The 23,850-nt window shown below is 45.4% G+C and overlaps 2 protein-coding genes across 3 annotated transcripts in view; one reads left to right on the forward strand and one right to left on the reverse strand.

Annotated features, from left to right (window-relative positions):
• The window catches only part of Pard6g (par-6 family cell polarity regulator gamma), a 1,244,350-nt gene that overhangs the window by 1,102,357 nt on the left and 118,143 nt on the right, over positions 1–23,850 (reverse strand). The gene's annotated exons all lie outside the window — the stretch shown is intronic.
• On the forward strand, positions 9,032–18,353 carry Rbfa (ribosome binding factor A). Its single transcript, XM_051202249.1, has 6 exons — positions 9,032–9,230; positions 11,368–11,587; positions 12,145–12,257; positions 15,428–15,512; positions 17,120–17,193; positions 17,567–18,353. The coding sequence occupies exons 1-6, from the start codon at positions 9,067–9,069 to the stop codon at positions 17,964–17,966; spliced, it is 1,056 nt and encodes a 351-aa protein (XP_051058206.1). The 5' UTR covers positions 9,032–9,066; the 3' UTR covers positions 17,967–18,353.

Consider the following 23,850-nt stretch of genomic DNA (forward strand, 5'->3'; position numbering starts at 1 on the left):
CTATTCTATACATTTCAAACAAATGGAATTGTATGTGATCAGCCTAGCAGCCATCCCGAGTCTAGACAGCTTCATGTTCTGAAGTCCATACATGTTGTAGCTAACATCGGTATTTCCTCTTACTGCCTTCCAATATTCAATTACATGAATATGCCATTATATTCTGTTTCTCCTGTAGTTCATTGGCATAGGTTTTCCTGCCCCCCCCCCCCGGCCGCCTTTTGTTGTAAATAAATTCTTCCCTCACAGGCAGAACACTTTTGTCTGCCCATTGCACTTCAGCTCATCGCGAATCTCATTACTCGATGGGGCCCACCCCAACTGTGATCCTCACCCTGCTCATCTCTCTGGACACTAGCCTTGCATCTTGCTTCCATGCTTCTGTGTGTTGCCTTCCAGTGTTTCTGTGGCTCAGCTCTAATCTTCAGCTCAGCTTAAATGTTCATATCGGAGACCCCGGAGCTCAGCTCTGAAGTTCCAGCAGATCTCCAGCTGGATTCCTTATGTTCTCTAACCACTTCTGTTTCCAGTAAGGCCTCTTTGAACTATGAGACCTCTTTAAAACTTTTGTAGCCTCCCTTAACCTACACACACACACACACAGACACACACACACACACCTTACATACATTACATGTGAGGTGTAATGTGTGACCTAAGAGTTATTATCAATAAGATTGGAATAAAAGAACCTGTGTTTGGCAATAAGCCACAGGAACCAAGAGCACTTGGTAAAGTCAACAAAACCAGCACAGCTGTGGCTTTATTGCTATTCTATACATTCTGGCATTGTGGGAAGGCACAGCCTACTCCATGTTCTGGCATAGTACACTGCAACTACTGTTTTGCAGATGACTGAGTCCTATTATCGCTATTATTGTCACCTTCACCATATTCATCATCTCCATCCAACACTTCCCCTAGAGTCTCTGCCACCCAGTCCAGTGTCACTGTACCAGGCGCCTGCTAAGTCGATGTGATTAGCCTTGAGGAACTTAAAGCTTTAATTCATTGCATAGACGGTAGTAAGTGTTGTTTTAATTTTATGGTGAAAATGGCCAGTTTCAATACACTTTCTATACATTAGTTCAAGATAAACCTCCTCCAAACATGCTGTTCTCATTTGCTATTTTGAATTAAAGGCATTTAAAGATTAGCACACACCAAAAAATTCCCTTACTTGTATTATTTCTTAAAAGAGGATAAAGTCCCTGTGTAAAGTTGTTCTCGGCCAGCCTTTGTGGCGCACACCTACTATACCAGACCTTGAGATGCTGAGGGAGAGGGTTTCAGGTCTCTCCCCTGAAGTGACAATCCTGTACCACCCCCATCACTGAGCAGGAGACACTATTTAAACATGGCTGAAGGCCCCTTCTATCCTCAGCTACACCTCTCTCTAGGGGCTGACCGCTCTGGTCTAAGCCCTTGGGCCTTGCCGTACTCAGGGCCTACTGCTCTGTCCAATGCAGTGTGTGTGTGTGTGTGTGTGTGTGTGTGTGTGTGTGTGTGTGTGTGTGACTGGCCACCTGTGGAGCTACAGTTCCTCCATGCAACATGAAACTTGGATTTAAAACCTTGGCATACTTTCCTCCTGCTTACCTGACTTGTGCCAGTTTGATTCTCCAGCCCAGGCAGGAGACAGGAGTGGACTTTAGTGTGTCCTGTCATCATGTCCATAGATTATGCTGAAATTTACCACCGGGGATAAACGTCACATCGCAATCCTGTTTGCATCCCTGTTTGCATCAGGGATCCAGCAGCAGCACACAGAGGCTGATGTCCGGGTGTGAGACAGGGCTGCCATTGTCCCTTGTCACTGCTTCAGGTCTCGAGGCACAGTGCTAGTGTCTGCACCAGGAAGCTTGTGAGCCTTTGCAGACACAGAAGGACACAGTGAAAGAGCGGGGTAGCACACAAGTAAGTCATTGTAAAGCAACTGCCTGCACCTGTTTGCTTTTGAGACAGGCTCTTGTATATTTCCTGGGCTGGCCACAAATGCTGGGCTCAAGCTATAAGCAGAGTCATAGACTCTGGGAACTCCAACACATTAGTCCTAGCCATCTGTCCCAAAGAAAGCAATTAAAAGCAGTGACAAAAAGGGAGGGCGGGATTGTCATCAACACAGCTATGTTAGGAAGCTGGACATTAAACATGACAGCCCATTATTGATATGAGATACAGATTTTGTTTTTCAGGTAGTCGTAAGTAGCCCAGGCTGGCCTTGAACTCACCACGAAGTACAGATGACCTTGAACTCCCAATCCATAGGCTTCTACTTCCAAAAGTTGCAGGATTGTAATTGTGTACACTGTGCAGAGTGAGCTTAAGATACAGGAGAAAGCTGGGTGTTGGCAGTGCACGCCTTTAATCCTAGCCCTCATGAGGTAGAGGCAGGTGGATCTCAGTAAGTTTGAGGCCAGCATGGTCTACAGAGTGAGTTCCAGGACAGGCTCCAAAGCCATGCAGAGGAAACCCTGCCTCAAAAAACAAAAACAAAAGAAAGAAAGGAAGGAAGGAAGGAAGGAAGGAAGGAAGGAAGGAAGGAAGGAAGGAAAGGAAAGGAAAGGAAAAATATAGGGGAAGAATGTGGGCTTTGTCAAGAGCTGTGGAGAACTAAGCGGCCTTGATTAAACTGCGGTCTGGTTATTCATTTTCTTAGCATGTATTCTAAGAGGTAGACTAAAGAATCGCTCACTGATAGAGGGGACAGGTAAGTTCCTATGAGGTAACTGCTCCTGTTTGGGGGTTCTCATCACAAGGTGGTTAGTCCATGAGGTTCTGCTGTTCCTAGAATGCACTGGACCTCAGGTTGAGAACTCTAGTCTTTCAGGTGACTTTTGAAGATGCCTGGAATAGGACATTGCAAATATCGACAGCAAAATGCCTCGGTTTCTCTTACTTTTTGTGCTCTAGCCTTGAAGCAGGATAGCAGGCTTAGTGTCACCAACTTTTAGATCAGTACTCGCTGAGTGGCTAATGTGCCCACTTACAGAGTCAGGCGGGAGCCTGGTGCACAGTTTTAAAACAAAAGAGATGCAAAGTGCAGGCAGGATGCCAAGCTGTCGTCCTGCTTTTTGTTACCTTGTGGACCCAAGAGAGATGTTAGTGCTCTTTAGCAAAAGCAGTACCTACATGACCATTATAACATGCTTTCCCAAGAGGACCGCAGTTGTGTATCCCATGGTCTCTGGACAATTTTATCCCTCTGAACAAGTTTGATCACCTTACCTTTTGATCCACCAGTGTTTATACTAGACGGTGAGTAGTGTAGAATTTAGCTAACTCCAGTCTTTCTAGCTATTTCTCACTGATAAAATATCTGAAGCTTTATCTCAAACTCCCAGTACAGTTGACCACCAGTATCCGTGTGCTATACTTATGTGGGAGAGTTATACCATCTAGCAATATGCCCACAGTACAACTCACAGAGCAAGTTGTTATGAATTACAAAAGATTTTTTCCTTTGTCTTTTGAGATCTTGGTCTGTAGCTCCGGCTGGCCCTTGAAGCTATCCTTTTACCTCAGCCTCCCAACTATTGGGGATGCACACATGAGACACCACAAATGGCCACAGGCGTGGTCTATACCTTTCCCACATAACAGCCACTTTGTCTAGCTAGCATGTGTCACTATGGACAAATGTTGGCACATCTGGTTATGTGTTTTTTGGTGGAGGTGGGTGTTCCAAGTCAGTTTGGACTGTGGGGACATGACAGCCAGCCCTAACTTGTTGGCACTGTGCTGTTGCCCAGATATGACCTGCTCTATCCCAGTCATTACAATACTCAGACCAGAACAGTAATTTACACAGGCCCCTGTGATGGCTAAACATACTTAATATGGAGCCAAGCATCCCTGAATTGGGCCTGCAGGTAAGGTAAAAATAGGATAGTGGGTGTAATGATGGAAGTTTCACCCCAGCCCCTGGCATCCATAAACCCAAAGATCTGGGATGTTATGGGAGAAGTTCCACCCAAGTCCTCCTCCCCCATCTCCCTCCAAACCCTTCTGCTTCTCAGAAAGGCCACCGAATGATGACCCTTCCCCCAGAGATGCTCAAGACCACTCCCACAGGGTATTTAAACTGCCTTTCCCATCTCCTCTCTGGGGGACTGGAAGGCCATCTGGGAGCATTGTATCCATTGACTGTGGGCTTTTTTCTAATTCAGTTTGATTTGGTCTGACTTAGATTGCTGCATGGTCAGAGAGGCTTATCAGGCTGTATAAACTCTTCAGTGGATTGTGAGGTATTAACTGCTGCCTTTGCTTCTGTAAAACTTACTTATTGCCATGGGGAAAGGATGAAATGGTCTTTTTGTTTGTTCCAAGGCAGGGTTTCTTCTCTGTGTAGCCCTGGCTGTCCTGGAACTTACTCTGTAGACCAGGCTGGCCTCAAACTCAGAGATCCACCTGCCTCTGCCTCCTGAGTGCTGGGTTTAAAGGTGTGCACCACCACTGCCTGGCTAGATGGTCTTTTTATTACCATAAAAACAACTGAAGGAAGTAAAATACTTTTCCTGACTGACTGTGCATTCCATGGATAATTAGTTGTAAGACATACCTTTCTGATATCCGTCTTTAAAGCCTTAACCCCTTTCCTTACAGCATGCTGTTTGGCTCTAAGGGTGTTGTCCTGCTAGCAACAAGAATAAATTTGTTTAATCTAAATTTGAATTGAGTCTAAGTCTTCAGTCTTTCCTAGTAGATTTGAACACCACAGCAAGACAGAGCCTGTTACCTGTCTGTGTTCACAGGCTTTCTCTGGGATTGCAATGTGCTCTCATGCAACAAGCCCTTTGGCTACTATGGGAAAACGTCTGTGTCCACACCCTACTGAAATAGAATAAGGCAGAAAGGGCCAATAATTCGATTGTTGGCTTCTCTTTATTAATTCACTTAAAGCGCTGCTTGTACTGACTATTGCCAAACATGACTTCCCTTGCTACCTGAAACAGAATGATGTGGAGAAAACAAAAACAAAAAACAAACAATAACAACAACAAAAAAAAACAACTAAAAGAGTAGGTCATTGCTCACAATAAAGGCTTTGCCTGAAAACATCAGGTTTAAATGGAAACATGAGGCTTGTTTTAATTTGAATTTGGGTGCAAACTCTGGGTTAGAACTACTGACCATATTACCTCCCATCTTGGTAAATTCTAATGCAAACCACGTGAAAATACATAGAAATGGGTTAATAATTAAGACAGAGCTAGCCAATAAGAAACAAGTAACTGGCCAACAGAATTATATCTAATACAGAGTCTCTGTGTGCTAATTGGGGTTGGCGAGGCAGGGGGACAAGACCAGGCGGTGGGCGGAAAAGCCATACTCCTTACAATCCCTGTTTTAAACTTTCTCCCCAATGAAGAGGTGACTGCTTATTTGATGAGGTGAGGGAATACTGCAAAAAAGTAGAGCAGGAAAACTAATGATAGTGTTATGCCTAGGTCACTAGAACCTGATAGCCTTCTGGGCAAAGACTCTCCCGAACTGCAGTAAGGAATCATCCTTGTGCCATACTGGGAATTTCTCAAGATGGCTTTTTTCTGAGCTTACCTTGCTCTTACAGTCCCATGTTTTTCTTATGGGTAACCTATTCTTGGGTTACTAGTGGACAATTTAAAAGACTCTGGGGAAGTTTGGGGTACAGGTTCTATCATCATCTTGTCCCTTCCCCCATGTAAGGGAGGGTTTTTTTTTTTTTTTTTTTTTTGTTGTTTTTTTTTTTTTGCTTTGTTTTTGTTTTTGTTTTGACTTAGCATTTTAACCAGGGAACAGGGTTGGTGTATTCTTCCCTGTGCTACTTCCTGATGACTTTGGGGATGTTGTTGTCAGGGGCCCAAACAGGCTGAAATGCTAGTCAAAAGCAAAAAGGGGATTTAGGCAAGGGGGTATTTATCAGAAGCATCTGGTTTGCAGACTCTGTTGAATATACGGCAAGTGTTCACATCGGCTGGACTGGTTTACATCCACAAGCCCAGAGTTCAGTCTTTTGGAGCAGGCTGTGGTCAGCAACTGATGCTTGGAGAAAGCTGTTAAGACATATTTAAACTAGGAGCAAACGTTAAAGCTTATGTACTCAGTTGGAACTCATAGGCCCATAGTTGCAGTGATCAGGAAGTCCTAATACCAGGGAGAAAATCCCATCCCTAGGGACAGGTGGGAAAACAAAGACTGTCCTTATCTGGAGCCCTTTGACCTGTGAGAAGTGGACCCATGCTTTATGACTTTTGATCTTCTGAAGCCTACATGAACTTTATTAGACAAAAGGATATAAACGTTTTGGGCCCATTAGCATTACCAATCTACACTGAATTACATATTTTAGCAAAAGCAGATATTGGGTATGTGTAATAGACGTATACCTCTGAGTACTGGCAAAAACTACAGATGTGTGCATTTTCCTTCTGTCCAGAGAGAGCCAGGTATAGATTGGACAGAGATGTCTTTGGCCTGATGGGAAGCCCTTTATGTTTTATTTAGGTAACAACCAAAATAAATCCAAATTTTTGAGCTTGTGACTGAACAGCAGGTAGGCACAGCTCTATAAGCTTATCAGAACTCTTTTAGTTGTTAGGCTCTGAACTTTTATATAAAACCACTTTTATACCTTAAATTATTTTTATATCCTTAAAACTTGTATGCACTTACTTCTTTAGACTCCTATTTAGCATCCATATCAAGGCTTGATTTTTAATATGTAAACTGAGCTACCAAGCTGGCTATAGCCTTGCAGAAGGATCTGGTTGTCTGAAGCTGCCAAACTGACAAAGTTATAGCTACCCCAACCATCAATACCATCAGAGATTTGAGAAGGATAAATTCTATAAATTTTATGCAGCTTCTGAATCTATTAAAAATGACAGGGACCAGTCCATATACAGTTAGCCATATCCACGTCTCCATAGTGTTGGAGGCAAAAGTATCAAAGAACAGTATCAATCTTTGCCAGGCCCATAAGGTGAGAGGTTTTATTCTTCTGTGGAAGAGAGACATGGGAAAGATTGACCTTATTTTGTCTAGGCAAACGTGGTAAAATCAATTTTCCAGTGTCCTGCAGCCTGTCCACAGCCTGGGCAGGGTCCTGGCAGCAGGTGTTGCATTGGGGAATCTTCCCCCTCCCCCCACCCGGTCCAGTATCATTGTGATCCAGGTGTAGGCATCATGGTGCCCCATGATCTTCTTTGGAGACCTGTCAGGATCTGGGAGTCTCTGTCTGATATTATAAGCTTTTAACCTAACATTTTAAATGCCATATTCTGCAGATCTCTATAGTATTAGAGGTAAATTGGAATAAATAACTTTGCTTTCAGTTACTTGTTTTGAGCTCATATACAGGGAACTAAGTAAAGTTTATCCCTGTGAATTAACTATATTAATACTTAGCATGACTACAATTAACAAACTTGATCATTTTTAAGGATGGCTATTAACTTGCATTTCTTAACATCTTACAATAGGTAAGCAGCTTTTATAAGACTAGGACTTTACACTGTCAGGTTTATCTTTAAAATTTTAATGCTTTGACCTTTTAAAGGAGTTCCCCATGTTGTGGTGATCCCCTATTAGAAATTTTTCCCATTGTTATCAGTGTAAACATCTGATATACAGGTGGTCTTAGGCTACTTTTATGAAAAGGTTTTTAACCCCTAAAGGGTTGAGACTCGTGGGCTTAGAAGCAACCCTGAGTCCTGTTTTTTAGACTTAGGTCATTGCCTTACTTGTATCATAAGAAATAAAAATCTCAATTTTTGGTTAATATATAGTGTTTTTGGCTGTGAGTTTAAATTTTGCTTTTTAATTTAAGTATAATTATTTATGATTACAAATATCCCATAGCTTTATACATTTAAATATTTAAAAACTGTTTTTAAAAACTTAAAAATCTCTTAATGCCTTTCTGTAATATCAAAGATAAAGCAAGTACCCTTTATGCCTTTAAAACTATTATCATCTGGTGACTGTTTAATCACAAAGTTTAGCGTTCTTGTGTACAGAGGTTTATACCTCTGTTGTCCACAAGTTGTCCACAAGGACAGTTGTGGCGAGAAGATGTTATTTACCAAAATTAGTCATTGCCTGACCACCCGGATGGGGTCATTTTGACCCGGGTGGGCACAGTTTGGGTGCTCCTTGGAACTGTTTATGGTTCCTTGGCTGGAGCTGAATCAGCCTTTGCCACACAGGGAATTTCTTAAGGAAGCTTTTTCCGAGGATGGAGTTAACTCCATCCTGTCCAGTTTACCTTGCTCTTACAGATAGAAATAAGGAAACAGTCCTTGGGAGACTGCAGACAGTGGAGTTAGGCGCATCTCCCTTCCATCTCCTCACTCAAAGTGCCTGCATGCAAAGCCCTTTGTAACCCATTGCCTGCCTGTTTTTTACTTTTACAGATTTCTTACAGTAGCATCAATATAATACTGTCTCTCAATCCAGAGAGTATTGATGGCCACCATACACTGTCTCCATACGCGGTTGCATTGCATGTTTGAACCATCTCAACTGTCTCCTCAGGCATGTTCCTTCTTTAGTGGTGAAACGTTTAAAACGCCCGTCCAGCTTTAGAAGGGCTCACTACAGTGTTGTACCATGGCCTTGGTGTAAAATAAGCTGGGAGAGGACGAAGAGAAGGCTAAACAGTTAAAGAGCCCTGGCTGCTCTTCCAGAGGGTTGCTGAGTTCCCATCTTTCCATCTCCCTTAACTCCGGCTCCAGGGGATCGCACGCCCTCTTCTGGCTCCCGACCGCACCTGCATTCTGCAACACCCCCGCCCCAACACCTGCATTCGTATAAATAAATAACAAAATAAATATTGGGTTAAAAAAAAATAATAATAAAGAAACCCTAGGTGGTCTGAGCCCCGGACCCCACAGCTCACTGTTGGCGCCCCGCCCCCAATGCAGTCATAACTCCGCGCCGTGGCCCCGCCCACCTGTCGGTTAGCCCCTCCCACATGTGGGTGTGGCCTCCCCGTCCGATGCGGGTCGCATCTTTAGTCGTCTGCGGCTCACGCGCCGGTCAGTCCCGCGCCGCCTGGGGCTTGCACGCCGCGCGCTCCGCGGGATGTGGGCCGGGGCCGCGGGGCTGAGGGCCTCCTGCGCCCGGCTGCAGGCCCTGCGGGGCGGCCGTGGAGCCGAGCTTCTTCCCGGCCGCGCGCAGGCCCTGCACACCTCCGTCGCCTCCTGCGGCAGCAAGAACTTGCTCAAGAAATTTGCCTCGAAAACCAGGTATGCACCGGCCAGGGCCCGCGGCGGGCTCGGTCGCCTGGTGCACGGTTGGACGGAGGCGGTTTCTGCAGGGGACAGATGTCCACGTGGGGCTGGGTCGGGTCGGTGGGATTAGATGTCTATACGGGGGAGAGGGGGCGTGCTATATTCGTGTTAGAACATGGTTATTGGCAGATCGCCCTGCAGTCTGGCCTTTGACACAGTTCCGCGTCCCTACTACGCATTCTTTTTATACATTGCTAAGCCTCCTGAAACCTCACACTGCATAAAATTTGTCGTAATTACATATTGTTTTAGTAATACATATGTGATGAGATACTTTGATTTCGCGGGGCGGTGGCGTCGCACGCCTCTAATCCCACCCGGGAGGCAGAAGCAGCGGGATCTCTGAGTCCATGACCACCCTTGTTCTACAGCATGAGTTCCGGGATAGCCAGAGCTAAGCAGAGAAGCTCTGTCTCTGTCTCGAAAAACAAAAACAACGCAAGACAAAGATGCTTTGATTTCCACAGCCTCTTACAGTCTACTAAGTGTGGTTAGCCAGTTTATATTTTGAGGGGGGGGTTGTTTTTAACAAATGATGTTACGGGTGGTTTTAGGTTTACCGAAGAAGTGCATAGTTCTGAGACTGGCCTCAGATTTTCTAACAGAACTTAAGTTAACGTGGCATCCTTAATGTCCTTTCCTATTCAGACACGGTAGCTCGACTGACATGTTCGACTTTCCCTGTTTGACAGCTGTAACAGACTTGGGAAATCCTGGTTGGAAGCTGTATGGTTGCACACCACTGGAATTTGATGATTATAAGTGGGTTGCGGAGTTGGGGGGAAAGTAGCAGAGGAAAACCACCATGGCATATCTAGCCACTGTGCTCACCACTGTCCTGGGGTGTTGGTGTCTCTTTTTGTCATTTTTTTTGGGGGGGGGTTAGGAAGTTTGTGTGTGTAGCCCCTGACCTTAAGAGGTGAAGAGTTGTGACTGTGGATTATTTGGAATTCTTTGTGGGAGATGTGTTGCTTTACTTTGCTCCGAGTGTTCTATCTTTGGCCATCAGCAGCCCGTCAACCCCTTTGTTCCCTTGACAGACCTCACGTCTATCGATTCTTACTCTGTGACACTTGAAGAAGTCTTCCATTCACCTTCCATATGCCCCACCCCCACCCCCAGCCCTAAGAATCAGCCATTCTTACACAGGTTACAGTACAGGTGTATCTGGCCTTTGGTCCCTCTGCTTATGCTTATCTGGAGGTTTGTCCTCTTTCCCCTACTGTCCTGGAACTCCCTCCTGTCCCATCCGTGAGCAGTGAGGATACCCTCAGTTTCCTAACGGTTCAGTCGAGCGCTTCAGAGCCATCAATGAGGCATAGCGCTTTCGTTTGTGAAAGTTGGAGATAAAATGTCAAGGCTCTTCCATCTTTTCATTGTAGATAGGCAAGAGTCAGAATGACAGGGTTGGGTTAAAACTGTCTTCTGTCCCATCCCCACAATCACGTGTTGTCTACTAGACTTGAGTAGTTGTTAGGGTCCCATTAACCTGTCCCTGTCATGTCCCATGATTGCACGCTACACTTGAAGTGTCATAGCCTTTGACCTAGTTCATGCAAGTCTTTTCTTAACTTTCGTAACTATAATCTTTTTAAAAAAGAGACCCCCTTTTAAAGATTTATGTATACAAGGGTTTTTTTTTTTTTGTTTCTTTGTGTGTATGTGTTTGTGTGTGTGTGTGTGTGTGTACATGGTTTTTTAAAGACAATGTTTCTTCATGTAGCCCTGGCTGTCCTGGAACTCACTCTGTAGACCATGGTGACCTCATACTCACAGAGATCCACCTGCCTGTCCCTCTAGTGCTGGGTTTAGAGGTGTGTGCCACCACTGCCTGGCCTAAGTATATGAGTTTTAGAGATTTGCTCACACCTTTAATCCCACACTCAGAGGCAGAGGCAGGTGATCTCTACAAAAACCATTTATTATAAGTCTTAAGTATTTTGCACTATGTGCATGCCAGTATCTGTAGAGGTCTAAAGAGGGCATCGGGTTCCGGGATTCTGGGATGCCATGTGGGTACTGGGAACTGAACCCAGGTCCACTGAGTCATTTCTCCAGCACCCGCCACCTGAATTTTGTTTTCTTGATATAGAAAGAAGTTCTGGTATGATGGCCCATCACTGGGGTCTTCCTTGACTCACAAGCCATCCAAGTTTGAGTTCCTCATGAAAAGCACCTTAAAGAAGGCCAGGAAGGAAGACACTGTGCGCCTGAGAGCCCTGAATGGCCTTCTCTACAAAGCACTGACAGAACTGTTGTGCACCCCTGAAGTGAGCCAGGAGGTCTACAACCTGAATGTGGAGCTCTCCAAGGTGAGCCCAGGTCAGGGTTGGGGACGGGAGGGCACAGGCTTACTTTTGTCTGAACCCATCACAGCTGAGGTCTCGGTTTGGGGCTGCAGAGGTGGTGTCAAGTCTGGTTGAAGTCATGGGACAAGGTGCAGAGGCAAAGCTTTTTTCCCTGCTTGGGTGAGGGACCCCTGACTACACAGCAGCAGCAGGTGTGATGAGACAAAGCACTGGAAGACGTGTAGGGATGTGGTGTGGTATCCATTGTCTTTGATTTCATAAAGATAATGGAGGCTGCTCCATCTTTCCTAGAAGGGGCTGAGCTGAAGAAGTAGGTGGCAGTTGGTCATTTCCAGTTCCCTACCTCTGGAGAGATTAGCATGCAGCAGCAATGCTGTGAGGTCCACGGGGGTGAGCTTGGGAGTCCATGACCCTACTTCCCTGCCATGAATGCTGTGGTCTCTGACTGGCACCACCAGAATAATCTGGGTGTGAGAGGCAAAAGAAGCGTCCTTAGCTGTGGCTTTGTGAACTAGGAAGACCGTATACCTAAAGTAACTTGCAGCTGGGGTGCGCCTCAGGTCTCTGTGACTTCAGACTTCTCAGCCTGCCGAGTATACTGGAAGACAGGTGTCTCTGCCGACCAGAACAGGCACACGGAGGCTGTCCTGCAGAGGAGCGCTGCCTACATAAGGTGAGGGACGCTGTTTGACTTTCTGCAAGCCCTGCCTTCTGCTGGAACCCTAAGGGCCTTGGCTGTGTGTCTGTAGGTAAACTTTTAAAAGTTCTCATTGAGGACTTTTTTCTTTTAGGGAATATCTTGGAAGCCTTCCCTTAATTTTAGAGTATAGGTTACATTTTCCTATAAGACCTAATCTAACCAGATTTCTCAACAGTTTTGTAGGGCCCCCTAGATCCTTTCTGGGTTCTGTGTGGCAAGAACCATGTTGGCAATACTAGGAGCTGTGTCTGCCTCACTGCGCTAAAGCTGGCTCCTTACTGCACCGCTGCCCATGCTTACACAGTGCCTGGTCCACCTAAGAGTACCCTGGATGAACAAGTGAAAACGTTAAATTACACTGTTTCAAAAATTGGCCCTTGATGGGAAGCAGGCAGGTCTCTGATGTTTGCTGAGGCATAGCCCTTCCCTAGGGTATGCATACACACACACACACACACACACACACACACACACACACACACACGCACGCATGCACGCACGCACGCACGCACACACACGCACACAGGTGAGAGAGAGAGAGAGAGAGAGAGAGAGAATGTCTACAGCTGCTCAAGTGTAGGTTTTTGGCAGATGTCTCTGAAGAATAAACAAGGGAATCACTAAAGAGCTAGCAGCTGGTCATGCCCAATGCTGGTAGCAAAATGTAACCTTTGAGAACTTGAGCAGTTGGCATCTTCTATGAGCTTGATTGCCTGAAGAACTCTACAGCTGTTCTGGTGAGATCTACAATGCCACACACACAGTACTGCCCGGAATTTGGACCTGGTGTCAACCGCAGGACTAGCACACAGGACTGTAAAGCCATGACTGGGGAGAAGGCGCATCAGCTCCAGCCCTGGATGCATTTTACCGAGATGCTTAACCAAGGACCATTCATACATTCCCCTTCCTCTGCTTCCTATCTGTGCAAGGCCACAGTTTTGTGAGCCCCAAGCTGGACCTCAAAATGCACACACATACACACACACACACTCACATACATACATACATATACTCACATTACATACATATATACATACATACATACACACACAATCACACACTCTCATACACATACACACATTACATACATACACACACACAAACACACATACACATTAAACACATACATACTTACGCAATATACACACACTTATACACACACACACTCACACATACACATACACTTACATTACATACATACACACTCACACACACTCACACACATTGCATACATACATACACACAAACACACATACACATTAAACACATACTTACACAATAATCACACACTTATACACACACATACACTCACATTACATACATACATACATACACACACTCTCACACACATTACATACATACACACACAAACACACTCACACACATACACACACATTACATAATACATACATACACACAAATACACATCAAACAGATACACACTTACACAATATACACTTATACACACACATACACTCACACACACATACACTCACATTACATACATACATACACACACACTCTCACACACACACATACACACACATTACATACATACATACACACACATTACATACACACACAATACATACACATTGCACATATACACACCCATACACACATATACACACATTACACACATACACACTTACACATATACAAACACACACACACAAGGCCCCTGCTGCTAGTTCTTCTGTAAAAAGCCATTTTTTTTTTCATTAAAATGTTTGTGCCAGCAGTTAGTAGGTTCATTATTTTAAATGACTTTTAAAATATGTCATTTTGAAATTCCTGAGATTTAATTTCTAGTGTAGTAAACATCAATAGAACAACATTAAAAAAAGTTGTTGGTCTTTAATCCCAGCGTTCAGGAGGCAGAGGCAGGCAGATCTCTGTGAATTCTAGGACAGACTCCAAAGCTACAGAGAAACCCTGTCTCTTAAGAACAACAACAAAAACCCAAAACCAAACAAATAGACAAAAAAAAAAAAAAAAAACCAAAAAAGTTGTTGGCCATTCTCAGTAACTTCTTAAGATCATAAAGAATCCTGGATCCAAAATTTTGCAGATAGATTTGCTGCTTGGACACAGTGAAGTCACTCCGTGTCTTAGTTAGGGCTGCCGCTGCTGGGGAGGAAAGGGTTTATTTGGCTACAGCTCCACATTGCTGTTCATTATTGAAGGAAGTCAGGTCAGGGACTGAAGCAGGGCTGGAACCCGGAGGCTGCTGTAGTAACATCTCACCTTGTCAGTGAATTTGCGATAGTGACCACACCCCCTTAGGTGTGGCTTCAGGTGTGGGATGTGACTGGAAGGGAGAACACTTGTGGGTGCCCTCCTCCTCCCTCCCTGCCCTCCCACCCCTCCCCCTCCCTCCCCCTCCCTCTCCTTATCTCTCCCCCTCCCTCCCTGCCCTCCCACCCTCTCCCTCCCCTCCCTTTCCCTCCTCCTCTCCCTCCCCCTCCTTCCCCTCCCTCCCCCTCCTTCCCCTCCCTCCCTCCCCCTTTCTCCCCTCCCTCCCCTCCCCTCCCACTCCCTCTCTCTCCCTCTCCCTCTGTTCCTCTCTCTCCCTCCTCTTTCTCCCTCTTTCCCTCTCTCCCTCCCCCCCCCACCCCTCTCCTGATGTGACCACTAACACAGATTCACTGGCAAGGTGAGATGTCACTACAGGCAGGAGCTGATACAGAAACCATGGACGGTGCTGCTTACGGGCTTGCTCTATGGCTTGCTCATCCTGCTGTCTTACAGAGCCCAGCACCAACAGCCCAGGGATGGCCACACCCATCAAGGGCTGGGCCCTCCTCATTGAGAGGATGCCTTACAGCTGGGCTCTGGGAGGCCTCTCAGCTGAGGCTCCTTCCTCTCTGATGACTCTGGCTGTGTCAGGTTGGCACCCAGAACCAGCCAGCACACTCAGTTATTCGTATGCTCTTCAGTGATGAGGCAGTTCGGAGAGGCTTCACCAAAGCTTTGCTTCTCTCCGGCTTCTTTACCTCCCTTCCCCTCCCCTCTCTTTCCCTTCCTTCCCTTCCCCTCCCCTTCCTGTCTCCATAGTGCCTCCCTTACAGCCTGGCCATTTGGTGAGTTTGGTGTAGTTTGTGTTAGGCTCCTCTTCACCAAGTGTGCTCTCTCCCCAGGCATCTTCTGATGTCTCAGCAGACCCTGAGAAATGTCCCGCCTATAGTGTTTATTCAAGACAAAAAAGACATAATTCTGGCTGAGGTGAGCTTTTTTTTTTTTTTTTTTAATAATTAGCTTTTCTGTTTGTTTTTCTTTTTAAATCTCATGTACACCAGAATGAGCCTTTATTTACTTATTAGTTTTGTTTGTTTTTGTTCAAGACAGAGTTTCTCTCTGTATAACCCTGCCTGTCCTGGAACTAGCTCTGTAGACCAGGTTGGCCTTGAACGCACAGAGATCCACCTGCCTCTGCCTCCCAAGTGCTGGGATTAAAAGTCCTGATGTTTACTAGATTTTAAAAAATGTTACGTGTATAGGTGTTTTGCCTCTACGTATCACATGCCTATATTACCCTCTGGGGCCAGAAAAGGGCATTCGGTCCCGGGAACTAGTGTGTGGGTACTGGAATTGAACCCAGATCCTTTGGAAGAGTAACCAATGTTCTCAATCACTGAGCCATCTCTGCAGCCAGCCATATTTACTCACTTTTGTATGTGTAGGTATCTTAGGGTTTCTATGGCTATGATAAAACATTGATATGATAGGATAGGATATGTATGGTATGATAAAACATACGACATGACCAAAAGCAGCTTGGGGAGGAACGGGTTTATTCCAGCTCACAGTTCTACATCACATTCCATCACTGAGGGAACTGATGGCAGGAACTCAAACAGGGCAGGGACCTGGAGGCGGCTGTGTGGCAGTGTTGCTTATCACCTTACTGCTCATGGCTTGCTCAGCCAGCTTCCTAGCACACCAGAGGACCTCTACCTAGGGATGGTGCTACCCACAACGGGCTGGGCCCTCCCCACGTCAATCCCTGATTGAGAAATTGCTCTGCAGGCTTGTCCACAGGCCAGAAAACGCATCTTCTCAGTTGAGGGTTCCTCTTCTCAGATGACTCTAGCTTGGTCAAGTTGGTGTAAAACTCGACAGCCAGTGGGTGTGGAGGTCATAACAACCTTCTATCGAGTCTGACCTGAGGGCCCTACTCAGGACACCCCGCTTGGCTGCAAGTGAGCCATCTCCCCTGCCCAAATAGTTACTTTTTACACTTTACTTTTCTGCTTTTTTTATTCTCATGGAACTTCAGTGAGTAAAATTTTAATTTCAGTTAATTTACTTTCTTTTATTTTTTAAGACAGAGTCATTTTGTAGCCTCAGTTAGTTGGCCTAGAACTCACTCTGTAGACCAGGCTGAGCTTGAACTCACAGAGATCCACCTTCCTCTGTCTCCCGAGTGCTGCTGGGTTGGCTCAGGCCTCTCGATCCCACAGAGTGGGCACCTGTGACTGTGACTAGCCTTCACATCTGTTCTGCCAGTCCTGCAAGCTTCCCTTTCCCAAACACAAATTCTGTGGCAAAATGGAGTCGTTCTGAGAACTACTTTAGAAACCAGTAAATAATGTTACACAATTCATCCAGTGTTATTTTCCTCATAGACTTGCTTAATGTTTCAAGTTGTAGAAGCCTCAGTCGTTGGGGAAGTTGTGACAGGTTAGAACACCGGCGAGGGGTGTGAATCACAGACTTCCATTGTATTATTGCATTGAGAAGGCGTCTGCATTAACTACAGCCATGAAACTTGCGCTGGGCTGTGGGAGGTTATGATGCTGTAGCTTGCCCTCCCCATGCTTCCTTTCCAGATAGATCAGTTACTGGCAGTGGCTGACTTCGGACCCCCGGATGAAAGGGATGACTTGGCACAAAGTGATTTGAGGTGAGGCGTGTAGACAACTTTCTGTTCCCTTTGACAGATGCTCAGGCTACAGCAGCCACTCAATCTGTGCCTCCACCGGCCCACATTGCCCCCATGGTACCTGCCCTTGGGTCCAGCACATGTCTCCATAGTTCTGGGTGGCAGCCTGTACACCCATGCCTGGGTGAGGAAAGCTGGGGATGCTCACACTGGCCATGCCAGCCAGTGTTCAGAATCACCTTTCCACATCCCTGTCACCCTCAGAGCGTAAAGTTCAGAAGTGTGAGGGGATGTGACAAGTGTTCTATGCAGATGCTTTGGTCCATACTCCTTGGTTGGGCTCCATATGCTCTGGGCTCTGAGTGAAGGGTTCTCCCCACTTACCCCCGTCCAGGAACCCTGATGCCCTGCCATCACACGATGCTGAAGAACCAGCCACACACCCAAATCTGTGTGGGATTGACCACGAGGCACTGAATAAGCAAATAATGGAGTATAAACGCAAGAAGGAGAAAGGGCTTCAGTGTGTGAGCCTGGCACAGCCATCAGCAGGGAAGCAGGGCCCCGACCTGACTCATTTGCTGAGAAGGAGAAAGAAGACATCATCCCGTCGGCACCAGGACACTTCCCCCAGAAGCTTCCTTTTGGGTGAGGAGGACCAGGAGGAGGAGGAGGAGGACGACGGCACCACAGAGTATGAATGCCAGGCCCATGAGGCAGAAGAAGATTGGGAAGCAGAGGCCAGAGGCGATGGGGTAAAACAGGGACTCTGTGGTGAAAGAGGGCAGAGGTAGAGGGGAGGCCTCGGCGCTGCCTGCCTCTGCCTGTGGGTCAGACTGCAGAGTTCGTGATCTGTACTTCAGAGATGGTTGACGAAGGCAGAGCTCATGGTGGAGGCCATCCTCAGGCTGTTTGTCATTCAGCTAGCTGTACAATTTCCTGTCCCAACTCACTGGGATTTTTTTCCCAGAATTCATGTGTAACCAAAAAATAAATGACATCCCCAAGAGACATAAACATGGTCCATCTTACCTCCTCACATTTCCTGGCCCAGCAGCCTGGCCTCACTGGCAGGAGAGTTAAACACAGCACGCATAGGCCTATCTCTCCAGACCTCCGCAGCCAGGTATCAGTGCTTGGTCCCTGGATGACTTCTCTTTTAATAAAACATTTTGTATTTATTCTTTGAGAATTTCATGCATATGTACAATATATTTTGATTAAATGTACTTCTCTCGTTTCCCTTCTGACTTTTCTAGAATCCCTGCCCCCTAAGTCTCCCTCCTAACTTCCATGCCTCACCAAATCTAATTAGTGCTGCCCATCTGTCCATGGGTGTAGGACTCTCAGGAACACAGGCAGCCACACCTGTGCAGCCCCTAAAGAAAACACTGTTTAGCCCCCAGCAGCCATCAGTCACCAGTATCTCCTTGGCTAGGATGGGGCCTTGGGAGACTCCTCCATCCATGCCGGGATGGTGACTGGCTTGGTCATCCTGTGCAGGCCGCCGGCTGCTGTAAGTTCGTGAGTACAGTGATCTGTCAGGCCCAGGGCACAGCTTTGTCCCAGCCCCTGCTGGCCTCTGGCTCTGAGTCTTCCCTACCCCTCCTGTGACATCATTCCCTGAGGTCTGAGGGAGAGAGAGTATTTGCAGCCCACTCAGGGCCACAGTTAATGGCACACTTAACTTCTCTGCACTTCACCAGTTGTGAGTCTGGATACTGCTCTCTCTGAGCTACGCTAATCTGTGGGTGTAAAGATAAATACTTCGCAGTTTGATACCATGTCCCTCTAAGCAAAATGATAGTAGCAGCTTCCGGGTCCTACAATCTCCCAGCCATAGGTTGTTGATTGAGCTTATTGTACCAGACTTGAGTTCCCTTCTGTAGAGTGGACTTAAATCCAATAAGAAAGTCATTGGTTACTATTGTAACATTCATGCCTCCCTTGCATCAGTGGGCGTATCTTGCAGGCTGATCATTACTGTAGCTCACGGGTTCGTAGCTGGGTAAGGCGTTTGACGACTTCTCCTGCAGCAGCCAGCATAGCATTCTCTAATGCTATGAAATACAGCAGCAGGGAGTTTTGCAGATCAGTAGCTACTCGAATACTCCTAAGATCAGTGTGTGTGGTATCCCCAGCATCATCTGGGGCAATAGCAATTAAGAGCAATGGCAATAGCTTTTATCTTTTCGGGGAGTGTCTCTGGAGCCTCCTTGACCAGCCGCTTGAAAGAGGTTCTGTGTGGTTTTTAAGCACAGCTTTACGAGGAGGCTGTGGTGGAGTAGGAGTATTATCACAGGTTTGGAGGGTTGCCCAAGGGACCCTGGCTGTGACCTAGATATGAGTGCCCCGTAGTGACATGTTTTTTCACTTGGTACTTCTGACCCCCTCTCCCATGTATATTTCCTAAAATGCAGCCTTGTGCTGGCTGTCCTCATCTTTACTCCCACACCCAGAGTCTGTGGCTCTGAGACACAAGCTACAAACATCCCTGCCATGCTAAATTGTTTGCATGAGCTCCAAGGTAAAGGCTCATTTTGCTGTAAGAATACTGACTTCAGTGAGCTGAAGCAAGATTGCAAGCCACTGCCAGGAGCACTGTTGAACGGCTCAAATTGCTCGCTCTGGATGCTCTCAGAAGGCTACGGGTGCCATAATGACATCTGATCACTCCAATAATAGCCAGTGACTGGGTAGCCACTCACTCAGCAGTCACAGTCTGCAGTCAGCTGTCTTTCCAGGACAGTTTTTTTTTTTTTTTTTTTTTTTAAATCAAGTCAGCATCTGTAAATGTCTCTTAGGTTGATGGCAAAACAGTGGACCCTTCTTACCTACAGATCCCGTGCTTGAGAATTCAGCTACGCTGTCATGGCACCTTGAGCAATTCCAGGGCCTCCTCTCATCTGGAAATCAGAATAGTCTACTGTGGGTTCTGTGCTCACAGCAGGACTCCTTGGCTTGCAGCCCCTCTCTCTACTGGAACGTTCATCTCTAACCTGGGACAGGAATTCTGAGTGGGTTAGAGTCTGGGAGACTGGTTGCCAACCCCCAAACACATCTGGTGAATATTTGTAAATACGTGTCCAGAACCATTAAGGAAGCTGAGTCACTAGAATCAACCTGGGAGTTAAAGCCAGCCCTGAAAGACCCTGTTAAGAACTAGCCAATCGGGCTGGAGAGATGGCTCAGAGGTTAAGAGCACTGGCTGTTCTTGTAGAGGTCCCAGGTTCAATTCCCAGCAACCACATGATGGCTCTCATCTTCAATGAGACCTGGTGCTCTCTTGTGTCATGCAGGCATACATGCAGGTAGAACACTGTATACCTAATAAGTAAATACACCTTTTTAAAAAATTAGCCAATCAGCTGGGCAGTTGTGTGGCACATGCCTTTAATCCCAGCACTCGGGAGGCAGAGGCAGGTGAATCTCTAAGTTTGAAGCTAGCCTGGTCTATAGATTGAGTTCCAGGATAACCAAGGCTACACGGAGAAACCCTGTCTCAAACATCAGCCAATAAAAATATTGCAGCCCCCTCCCCCAGTACAGTGATTTCATACTTGACTATGTTGACTCTGTGGGAAATATTAAGAGACACCAATTTTACAGATACAATGCAGAATCTGGCTGGTAACAACACTGGTTTGATGTGTGGGACACTGTAAAGTGAAGATGTAAGGTGCCATGTCAAACACATTTTCAGGGTGGTGACAATAGAGTGGCAGCCCCCACACCCACTTAAGGCGCAATCTTAGAAGACAGTCTGTAGCTAAGTAAACCTCATCCACCTAGGGCTGTCATCTGTACCATCGATGCCTTTTACCTCCTCATCCTTCCATCCTGGCCTTCCGGAGCCCAGGTAGTCCAGTTTTGAGGAGTGTAGCTGAGCTATTGCATCTGAAGGCTGTTTAGTCAAGGCTTACAGAAGAGCAAGCATGTCACATCACCCATGGATGATCTCAGCTTGGGCTGATGATCTCAGCTGGTGGGCCCACAAAGGTGATACCTGGGAACTTCTTCACTGTGGGATCACTTTCTCCTGTGCCTGGCCAGGGGAATTACTCGGCATGAACTCAAGATACCCGTTTGGCTCAATAGTTATATTCTACTTGAGGCCACATTGTCCCCAGCTGGTATGTGGGAACTGGTGTTAGTGTCCTATAATAGCTGTCCTAACGAAGTACCACTAACTTGCTGAAAGCAACAGTGTGTTAATATTTGAGACAGAGCTAGCCAATTAGAAACGCTAGTAACAGGCCAACAGCTTTATATCTAATACAGCGTCTCTGTGTGTCATTTGGGGCTGACGTGGCTGTGGCAGGAAAACTGCTTGTAACAAAATGGCACCTGCAACGTGGGAACAAGAACTTCCACTTAAAATGAAACTAAAGCTTAAGAAAGGATTTTAGAAACAAAAGGACACAGACAAACAAGTCTTCTTGGTAACAGCATTTTTCTCGGTTAGGCTCTGTTTTGCTAGAGACAAGCAGAGACTTGAGAGGCTCCTTTAAGGGAGGTTTCCTGACTCAGCATAAACTGCAAACCCTGCTAACAACTTAATGGTGTGTACTAGAGCCAGCAATGGCAGTGACCACATCTCCAAGCTGACAGCATGCTGCTTGATGGCATCGTAGACCAAGGCAGTGAGCACAGCTCTCAGTGCTGGCAGCAAAGGTACCCCCGTCCCCTGACATCTTGGATAAACGGCGGCTAAAACAGCCATGGCTTTAATTTTAGCAATGTTGTTTAACAGAAAAAAGACTTGTAGCCAGAAAAAGATAAAGATTTATGGTAAAGATAGATTCAGATAAAGAAAAACCTCTAAAAGTTTACAGTGTGTTTTAAAATATACGTAGGCTTGGGAGAGAAAAAGAAACAGGATAAAGTGGTTTTAAAAAAAATAGAGAGTAGCTGAGTATTCTGGTGTTCTGGCACAAGCCTTTAATTCCAGCTCTTGGGAGGCAGAGGCAAGCAGATCTCTGTGATTCCAAAGTGAACTTGGTATACAGAGTTAATTCCAGGACAGGCAAAAGTTACACAGAGAAACCCTGTCTCAATACTTGAAAAAAATACAAGTAGAAGAAATAGAGTAATAAAAAGCCACGTGAAGATGGAAAGCACACAGAGAATCTGGATGCTGTATGCTATTGTGTTGCCTTTGTATTGTTTGACTGCTGAGGAAATAGCAACAACTGTTAAAAGAAATACTGCTGGGTTAATACAATTTATATAATTTAAAAATGCTTTGACTTCAAAATTTAAGTCTAAGGACAGGTTACTGGGGAAAAAAATTCTATTTTTGTTTCCACAGAAAATGTAAAGCTGTGGATTCCTTCCAGACTAACATGGTTCGACCAAGCCAGACCCCCTGAAACAGTGTCCCAGGTGATCCAACATTCAAAACAGCTGGGACAAGGCAGCCTTGCAGACCACTACAGCCAGGATTTCTGCACTTTCTTAGATCCCCAAGACAGCGCCCCCTACCAGCAGGAAACAATTTGGAAAGAATGATGCCCAAATTCCCAAATATTGTGTATAAATGTTTGTTTTCATTTACATGGTTGGTTATAAATGGTTAATGATCACAGCCAATTTTTTTAAAGGTAAAAAGGGGATTACAACATAGAAATGAATTCTTTGTGTTGGAATGGATATTCATTTATTGATACAAATTTAAGGTCAATTTTGTGATGTGTATACGTCTCTTCTTGTTTATGTATTGTGTTTATATAGCTCATTTTAAAATGTATAATTTAGTATAGATTATAGATAGTTACCTATAATAGTCAAAACTTATAGTTAGGTTAGTTAGGTTTTCTAGATACAGAGATATATTTCAAATGGATAGGCATTCTTCAGACCTTTTAAAGAACTACAGAATATGGCATTTAAAATGGTTTAGGGTTTTCTTTAACAGTGAGGCACAACTGCTCCTGGCAACACCATCTGTGTCAGAAAGGAAGATGGACATCGAAGAAACTCGTTAAGGAGTTTATTTCCAAAATGGCAACACTAGCCATTTAGACAAGATACTGCTCTTGTCTGGACTTTTTGACTTTATGCTGTATAAACTGGACATGCAGGACCCACAGAAAAGTGACTGCTGATTCAAGATGGATATTGCTGTAGGGTTCCTGCTTCATGGAAGAGTCTGCTGGACAGTCTGCAGGACACAGAGAAAAGTGACAAACAGCCAATACAGGTGGACAGTTCATCGTTTCCTGCTTTGCTGAGGAGTCTGCCTATAGGCTGAAGATGAAACATTACGGGAGAACTTTGGGTGACTGTCCAGGTGAGTTGTTCTGTCATTTCTAGAGTGTATATATTAACCTTCTGTGGTCTTTGATGGAGTTGAAGACAGATAGTTATGGTTATAGTTTCCCTTAGTTAGGATTAAAGATAAGTTACATATAAGACAAAGATAGGATAGATGATGGAATATTTTCTTTAAATCTTGCTAAATGTTAATGGACTAAATAGTGTTAATTATAGTTTTTATTTGATAACTGTTTTGTTTTATGTTTTACTATGTTAAAGTTAAAACCCTTCTTTTTATTTTAGACAGAAAAGAAGAGATGATGGAAGATGTCATTCTGTAAATACGTTTCTCTTATTGGTTAATGAATAAAGCACTGTTGGCCAATAGGAAGGCAAGATAGGCAGAACTAGGAGAAAAAG

Source organism: Phodopus roborovskii, unplaced genomic scaffold, assembly GCF_943737965.1.
Source record: "Phodopus roborovskii unplaced genomic scaffold, PHOROB, whole genome shotgun sequence".
Taxonomy (NCBI): Eukaryota; Metazoa; Chordata; class Mammalia; order Rodentia; family Cricetidae; genus Phodopus; species Phodopus roborovskii.